Raw genomic sequence first — 8897 nt, 5'->3', positions numbered from 1 at the left:
GTTTGAAGTTGCCTAACCAATGTAGGTTCTTTTATTTTGAGGATCCCAAGTGAGATTGGGAGTTGTTACTTGTTACTCATATTCCACTTACATATAGTACTCTCTAGCAGAGGCATTCTGGCAGAGAATGGGAGAATACATTTGATGCTTATATCCATGTGCTTCCCAAAGTCACAGACTTGATAGTGGGCCAGCTAAAGTCCTTACCATTAAGAAGGGAGTGAGGACATTTGAGGAGTAGATTTTAAAAACTCAGGATGGAAGTCCTATAACTGCATGACAAAGCCCTGATTCTTTTGCGTGTGTGGAAGGGAGCACATGTATGACACATATAGAAAAGGCCTTTGATCATATGTTTGCAATTGACATGCTGTATTTTTTTGACCCTCCTCTGCAAGCATTCCTGAAAGCAGGGCTGTGGAAAGCGACTTGGACTCAGCTCCATGAAGTGATTTGCACCACAGAGTTGATTGCATTCTTTTCTACTTGTGATAAGATGGGAGGTCGTGGCTTAAGAAGCCACACTGCTCTCAGCAAAAGGATTTTCCTGGCCATTCATGCCAGAGGGCAGAAATCTTGCCAAGCTATTGAACCTGTTGGAAGAAGTCTGTTAAGAGAAGCCAAATGGTGTGACACAGTTAGATGTGTACGTGTGTGTAGATGGGAGCATGGCATTCCCAAGTAGGTTTGAAAGGGTGTTTCATCTGAAGTTCTTTCCAGTTGTTCCACTGTCCCCCCTTCTCCAAATAGCAATAAATTATTTATTTTGAACAAGCAAGACAAATTAACATAAAACCATTGGAACCATGTTGTACAATGCAAGGGTTGGAAGAGAATTCTATGGTGAGTTGCAGTTCCGTTTGGGTGGGAGAAGGAAAGTGGGGAGGAAATCTGAGCACATATACAGTCAAATTAGCAAGCCAGAAGAGAGACCTCATTGGAACTATTTTTTCCAATTGATAAATTCCCTATATGCAGTTAATGTTTTTTTTTAATGAAAAAAAAGAAGACCCCAGTTTCAGTCGGAAAGAGCATGTTCCTTCTAGTCTTTCCATGAGTCTTGAGGAAAAAAAGGGTATCCAGCATGAATGTCCCAGGCTTATCCATGCCACCATGGTCTTTATTGGTGTCATTTTCATTACTTTTCAGGAGCATTCCCTGCTCCAGTTTTTCTACTGCTTCTTCATGTATCACATTGAAACATTTCAACCAGATAATCAGTCACGTGATTTTGCCCATTCTTTCTTGCCAGGTCTAGCGGGCTGTTATCTTGTTTGTCCAGATGATCCAAGTGAGCCCCCCTGTGGTATAGGAGCTTCAAAGTGTCCAGGAATCCCTCCCGGGCTGCATCATGGGCTGGCGTTGCACCTGTGGAGGGGTCTGGCCGGTTGGGATCTGCTCCTCTTGGCAGCAGCAGCTCTGCCATTTTGGAGTTTCCCATCATCATAACCTGGAGGAGAGAAAAAGTAAAAAGTTGAGTTTTGACTGAGCAGCTTTTCATGTTTGTCCTCTATAAACTTCAACTCTCTTTTTGGCAACAGCTAACATTATCTGGTCTGTAATACCTAGTCTTAACTAGAGCTGCTCTGATTTCAAGATTTTATATTTTAGTCTCCTTCCATCTTCATACATGAATATAGTCCCCAAAGTATAGTCCTAGTCTTTAAAACAGAACGAATCTGGAGCTATACCTTTGGTCTTAACACTTGCAATGGGATGGAGTAAAAGATTAAAAAGAGAGAATGTGGTGGTATTTTTTTTGGTTGAAAGATAGCAAGGGTTTCATGCCTTTGGATGGGGTGTAAGATTATTCTGAACACTTGCAGATGGTCCCTGAAATTAAATTTATCACAGGAAAATGAGGTCCTGTGTCTATTAACAGTTGAAGCAACAGCATAATGCTATGTTAACCTCCATCTTTCCTTTTGATCTCATTTCCAGTACAGCTCATTTTGCACACCATGACTTTTCTCCAGTGAAATAGAAAGTATGATTGTCTAGATGAGAGGTTAACCAATTTCAATTATGCTTTTTTTTAATAGAACTTAGCTATTTGCACAGTCATAGAGTGTTTTGTTGGGCTTTTTAATGCCCTAGTAATTCCCCTAGGGCATGTTTGAAAATTTCCAATTTGTGGTAGATTCATATTTTCATCTTTCTGAATTTCAGAACGTCCTGTTGCAATTTGTCCAAATGGCATGTTGGATGAAAAATTGTCAGTTTGTCTAGATGAGTCCATGGGGAGGTCTTCAAATTGCCCAACGAATCCACATCACATGTGTTCCAACATTCTGAATGAAATGCATTTCCCCATTGGCTAATGATGTGCTAATGGGACAACAACTAAATCAGAAGAGCAAACCAACCAGCATATCTATAACATCTGAAGACCTGCAAATCTGGCAATGGGTATTACATCAGAGGTAAGACAGATTAGTGATGTTGACACAAGGATTGGTTAACGTCTTATATGGTTAGTGGGAAACTGACATGAGAAACACTCAATAAGGAACCTGTAACCACATTTCATCTCTCCGTACTGCTGAAAAAAACCAGTTATCTAGCTTTGATACTAAAGTCATATCCTGTAAGAGAAAGGGATGTCTCCATTGTGGCTTCTCTGACCTGTTTTTTCTCCCTGGCTTTTGTCAGTAGTTAAAACTCCCAGAATTTTTTAAAAAAATACTTTTCGCATTTTACTCTGGTCCCCTCTCCCTTCCCTTGTCACTATGTTTACTGGGAATCTGTCCTTTTTCTTTTCTTCCAAAATAATTTATCTGTAAAGTGAGACATTATCTGATTATCTTTTATTTATTGAAAGTATGATATCGGGACAGCTGAGGTATTTTCAATTAGGCTTTCTTTTGTGGTAGTGGGGATTACTTTAAATTCAGGATCATTTTCCTTTGGGATGAATATATTTATTTTTCAAATATATTTAAAATAATTTAAAATTATTTCAATTCACCTGAAATTAGAAGTCTGCTTTACAGAGTTTAGCATACACAGCATAGTATATACAAGGTACCATATGCCAGTATAAAAAGCTACATATTTTGAAAACAAAGAGCTTCCTTTTTCAGTCAGACTTAACAATATCAAATAACAATTGATAAATTATTAAAAGATGAGCTCTCAGTAATATTTTACTCACTGAAGGGAAAATAATACCTAGAATCTGAAGGAAAGCATAAAACTCCTTTCTTTGATGGATGTGATTGGTTCATGGCAGCCTTATTTGTTGGAAAACCTCTTTGAAAAAAACCTATCTGGGTGGTGATTAAGTATTATAATGGCAATCTCAGGGTCAAGCACACCCTTAACCTAATCCAAACAATTCAAATAAATTCAATTTATTATCGGTTACCATTGAGAAAATCTGGTAGTTACATATTTCTTTCTGATGTTCAACGTAAACAGGTTTGTCCACTCATCCTACCACTCCTTCAGGAAAAGCTCTAAAAATGGAGGGACAGATGGGAAGAGGGGGAGAAAGAGAAAGAGAGAGGGAGGGAAAGAGAGAGAGAGAGAAAGAGAGAGAGAGATTATGATATTATCAAGGCCCTTATCTATTGTCCTTACAATATTGGCCTCATGTTGCCTACAGGGCATAATTTACAAAGGTTGTTTTCTGTACTATCCAGAGTTCTTCTGTTACAATTCAATATAAATTGAATAAGCACACACACACAAACATACAGAGGATTGTGAGAATGCAGGAAATTAGGCTAGAAGTTCACAATCACTAGAGAATTGGGATACATTGTCATCAATTTCCTTCAACTTTTCTTTTTCTTTAACTTGGGAAGTGGTTGCTGTTCTGAACTTGTAATGAGTTCACAGAAGTTGATAAAGTCAGACAATCAAGACAAAATAAGAAAAATAAACTAGAACTGGCATCACAGAGAAGGCCTTTGCAAAGAGAACCAGACAGGGGATAGTGAAAAAGTAAGTGGCAGTTTGAGATCTTGGAAAAAGTGTGGAGTAGAAATGAAAAGGCAGCATGAAAATTATGAGTCAACAAAAAGCAGATTAATTGGGCCACAGGTAGAGAGTGAAATGGGACTGGGCACAGAGCCATCTTTATCACGATCAAATATTGACATTTAATGTCATAAAAGACTGATAACGTTTACAGAAAGTCTCAATAATAAAACAGAATAACAGAGTTGGAAGGGGACGTTGGAGGTCTTCTAGTCCAACTCCCTATCCAGGCAGGAAACCCTACACCACCTCAGACAAATGGTTATTCAATTTCTTCTTTAAAACCTCCAGTGTTGGAGAATTCACAACTTCTGGAGGCAAGTTGTTCCACGGATCAGAAAATTTCTCCTTAATTCTTGATTAGTTTCCACCCATTGCTCCTTGTTCTACCCTCAGGTGCCTTGGAAAGTAGCTTGACTCCCTCTTCTTTGTGGCAAGCCCTGAGATATTGGAACACTGCTATCATGTCTCCCCTAGTCTTTCTTCTCATTAAACTAGACATACCAGTTCCTGCAATCGTTCTTCATATGTTTTAGTCTCCAGTTCCCTAATCATCTTGGTTGCTCTTCTGTGCACTCGCCGTGCAAATAAGATGCCTTGTGGGGCTGTCTCTAAATGCAAACGGGGGTCTGGATAGGCAAGTGTTTTTTTGGTAAGAGATTTGTAAAAGTCCGCTGGGAAACAACCAATTCAAGCAACAACCTCTTAGCCTTGCAGTTCAGCAAAACCGCGTCAAAGGAAGCAATGCGACAGGACCGATCGCAGAAACCGTTAAGTTTCCGAAGAGACCGTTTAATCTTTCTGAAGCAGCAAAGTTATGCGCGAAAACCAGAATGAAAGAAACGTTTGCTCCAGCGAACGGGGCTATATAATCTAGCGTGTTTATTAGAAAGTATTGGCTAAGACTCTCGATTGAATAAGCCGCAGTGACTTGAAAAGAAAGCATGTCAGGAGGATTTAGTAAAAGAGGTGGTTGCAATGCGAGAGCAATGTTTGACTACAATGCGAGAACAATGCGATGTTTGAGTGAAAGAAAGCTTTTTTACACGCAGGTAACAGAGTTCAGGAAATCCCTTTCAGTACTCCCTTGCCGTGGTGTAAAGTTTTGTAGTTTAGTAAGGAATTGGATATGTCTAGTTTTAATGAAAAGAAGGACCAGGGGTGACATAATAGCAGTGTTCCAATATCTCAGGGGCTGCCACAAAGAAGAGGGAGTCAAGCTATTCTCCAAAGCACCTGAGGGCAGGACAAGAAGCAATGGGTGGAAACTAATCAAGGAGAGAAGCAACCTAGAACTAAGGAGAAATTTCCTGACACTTGGAACAATTAATCAGTGGAACAACTTGCCTCCAGAAGTTGTGAATGCCCCAACACTGGAAGTTTTTAAGAAGAGATTGGTCAACCATTTGTCTGGAACGGAATAGGGTTTCCTGCCTGGGTAGGGAGTTGGACTAGAAGACCTCCAAGGTACCTTCCATTTCTGTTACTCTGTAGTAGCCCTATGTAGAGATGGTGACCCTGTGGTTGGCTGAGGACGATTGGAATTATAGTCCAGTGAGTTCAGAAAGCAATAGTTAAAAGGCAGGCTGAAAATTACACGCGTGCAACGAGATAATGAGCACCCTGCCTTGTCATAAGCACAATGCAATACCATTCCACGTATAATATCCGTCGTTTTAAAGATGGCCTGACAAAACCACGTTTTGGTGTGCTCTCTGTATCTCCGGTAATCTGAAACCGTAATCATCCCGGTGACTGCTTTTCATCCAGTAACGGTTTACTCGCATCGGCGAGCAAACGTGTAGATAAAAAACAACGAGACACGATCTAATCGAATAAACCAATTGCCACGGAATAGGAAAACGGGGATTACATTTCTCGAAATAAGAACACTGATCGGACGATCGAGGGGTGGGGTGGGGGGAAACCCCAGTATAATTGACCAGCAGCGCTTCCAGACGCAAAGCGTTTGCGGTTACTAACAAGGATCACTGTTTCTAACCTGCCTTTGCAAATTCGTGAACCCATTTCAAAACTTTTGAAGTTGGGGAAAAGCTGCTCGGGGGAATCAACTTTATCCAAAACTCTTATTGGAATGCCCCCCCCCCCGGGAAAACCTATGTTTCTCTGGTTACCTCGAATTCTTAAAACCAAACCAGCATAATCTTTTTCTTTTTTTCCTCGAGAGGGGTAATGGTGCAGACGGTATCTTTTTGCAGAACGATACTAAGCCCTGTCTATATTTGCGTTTTGGTCTTTCTAATTTAAAGTTTTGAGGCGCAAGCGGGGAAACGGACATCGGGTAGGATCGTCAAGGCAGAAAACGTAATTAAACTTGGAAAGATAGAAACCTATCGTACACCCGATTTCTCGGAAATAATTTCCGTTCAAGCTTTATAATTTCCACCTGGGGAGTTCCTACCTTGCTTATTCAGAGTTCAGGCATACCTCGGAGATGAGACAATATGTCTGCACTTTCGGTTTCCAGTAGTAAGTAGAGACATAATCACCCCATTTAAGGGTCCTTAATTTTTTTCTGGATCGCCTCATAGGAGACGGACTCAGGATTGCGTAACAGTTTATAGGGAAGCTTCCCGAGAGACGGAAAAATTAGAAGGAGGCAAGGATGATAAAGTCTTATTAAAATTGGCTAAAACGGTGTGTGTATGTGTGTATGTATGGAGAGAGAGAGGGGGGGGGAGGGATACACATAAATCTATTATATATCTATAAGTATATATGCCTTTTGCTTTTGCAAAATACATATCACTCCTCTATTTTATTTCCCTTTACATCTTCTTTTGCTTCATACCCAGACATTCCTCATACAAAATATAATCTAATTTGATCAATAATTTAGACATGGAAAAATGAGTTATATTAATCATAAACATCTTTCCTGTAAAATAGTTTAAATAATTATTAAGTAAAATGCGTGGGGATAGAAGAGTATTTAATATTTAGTCTTTTTTCCTTCTTGTCCTACATTCTCTTATTTGAATTCACAAGAGAGGAAATATATACATAATGCCGAACAATGTTGATTTAAGTTTGTGGGCATAGTCTCCTCCCCGGTTAGGACTCGGAGAAAAGTTTCTCCTAAATTTTGAAGCAGAGATTCGGTATGATAAAATGTTACACTGTCTTCCCCCAAGGGGGAGAAAAAATAAGACAATAAATAGTACCATATACAATAAAAACGGTCAGCCCTAAACAAAGCCTACTTCGTCTGTTCAGGAGCAGCTTATAATGTACTTTCAGAGCTGCTGACTCAGCACAGCAGCCATTCCCCTAGTTACCGAATTAATTCTAAATTCCAAATGACTCTTTAAGGGACAGGAACTGCGCGTGTGGGAGAGTGAGTGGCAGGGAGAGGTGGGAGGGGAGAAAGAGGAATGGAGAGATCGAGAGACTTCTCAGGGTCCCCGAGGTCCCTCTTTGGGCTGCAGTTCTTTACTCCGAGACATTTACTCCGAGCCAGAACCCTGAGTAAAATAGCTTTCGCGTTAAGCTCGAGGCGTCTTATATCCTGATCAAGGGCTGCAATTTTTAAGCAACCAAGGTGGAAAAAAATCCCAGAAGACAAGGCCTCCCCTCCCTCCCCACGATTTCAGGGTAAGACCCTCAAAGCCAAGGAACGTTTGAAGCCCAGCATGGTGAGCCGTCAGGAAAGTGAAGCCTCCTCCTCCTTTTTACAGTCAAACCTCAGATCTTTCGATCCGAGAAGGTTCCCACCTGGATCGGGGTCCGGCCGAAGACATTGGTGGCATTGGGATCCGCCCCGCTGTCCAGTAGCCTCTTCGCTGTCACTAGGTCTCCGCGGGCGGCAGCGTTGCACAACTGATTGGCCTGACAGTCGTCTCCATTGGGAGCTTCCATGTTTGACCCCAGCGGGTGTTCTCTAGGGCGAGCGCCTAGCGCATCTGCCGGCGGCTGGCTCCCTTCCCTTTCTCTTTTGCACACCCGGACACCAGTCCTGCAAAGATTCACGATCAAGCCTTCTGGTTTTCTCTTAGCCCCTCCAACCCCCTCGGAAAATCTCTTTCCCTACGAGCCTAGGCTGTTTCAGCTGTTTCCCCGCACCCTCCCACCGATCTCGTTTCCCCAGGTAACAGAGCGAGTGAGGATCGTTGTTGTTCCCTTGTTTCAGCCTGCTCGGGTTTAATCAGCCAGGCAGGGATTTAATTCTCCGGAGGGCTACTGTAGTAAGACTTCCACTAGCGCCCTCTCTCGGTAGCTTGTAGGGAAACGAAGCAACGACTGAGCCGCGGGGGCGCATGCGCTTTGTTGATATGTGGGACTTCGGCGGCGAAGGCTGGAATCCTTGCCTTGAATGGAGCGTTCGTCCTTCGGTGCCTCTTTAGAGTTGCTCTGTCTGTCCCGCGCGCGGAACGAGGGGCAGATGTCTGGATTCGGGGATTCCGCTTCCCCTTCTGATTGGACGGTGGTTTAGAGCAAAGTCCCCTGCAAAGGCAGCCCACGTAGGAGACCCGTCTCTGTTGGTAATAACAAATTAAGACACTTTGGCACATATGCTCAGAAGTGAATCGGGCTAAGCTCTCCTCCCCCAACTTCTGTGTGGCAATTGTCACACACACCAGTGCCACCCATTTTCTACCCAATGAGAGCGCTACCCCCCCTTATGGGCAGAAATGGCACAGTCCACAACTCCACCCTGAAGCCTACGAGCAACTCGTCACGGGAGGCTTTTGGCTTACCTGCGTATGTTTGCGAGTGCGCCCGCGGATGTAGGTATGTGCACGCCCTGGTTCCTTTTGCCTCCCAAACGTTCTGTGCGATTTGATGCCGGACTGTCGAGGGTTAAATTCATTCAGTCCGACTTAAAGCCGAAAAGGAATGGCCAAGAGTCGTTTGTTAGGGGGAGAGGTGAACCAGGAGCACAAAGACGGTTT

The 8897-nt window shown here is 42.5% G+C and overlaps 1 protein-coding gene across 1 annotated transcript; it reads right to left on the bottom strand.

Annotated features, from left to right (window-relative positions):
- Window positions 1-837: 837 nt before the first annotated feature.
- On the bottom strand, window positions 838-7920 carry LOC116506712 (cyclin-dependent kinase 4 inhibitor B-like). Its single transcript, XM_032214582.1, has 2 exons — window positions 7720-7920; window positions 838-1450 (listed from the first exon to the last, which is right to left on the bottom strand). The coding sequence occupies exons 1-2, from the start codon at window positions 7861-7863 to the stop codon at window positions 1184-1186; spliced, it is 411 nt and encodes a 136-aa protein (XP_032070473.1). The 5' UTR covers window positions 7864-7920; the 3' UTR covers window positions 838-1183.
- Between the last annotated feature and the right edge of the window lie 977 nt (window positions 7921-8897).

The sequence above is a fragment of the Thamnophis elegans genome, chromosome 3 (assembly GCF_009769535.1).
Source record: "Thamnophis elegans isolate rThaEle1 chromosome 3, rThaEle1.pri, whole genome shotgun sequence".
In the NCBI taxonomy this organism is placed as follows: Eukaryota; Metazoa; Chordata; class Lepidosauria; order Squamata; family Colubridae; genus Thamnophis; species Thamnophis elegans.
This window is presented reverse-complemented; position numbering and strand designations above follow the sequence as displayed.

Coding starts and splice junctions, on each gene's coding strand:
- LOC116506712 (XM_032214582.1), bottom strand. CDS start 7,863: ATGGAAGCTCCCAATGGAGACGACTGTCAGGCCAATCAGTTGTGCAAC. Junction 1,451..7,719: donor TCGGCCGGACCCCGATCCAG/GTGGGAACCTTC, acceptor TCTCTCCTCCAG/GTTATGATGATGGGAAACTC.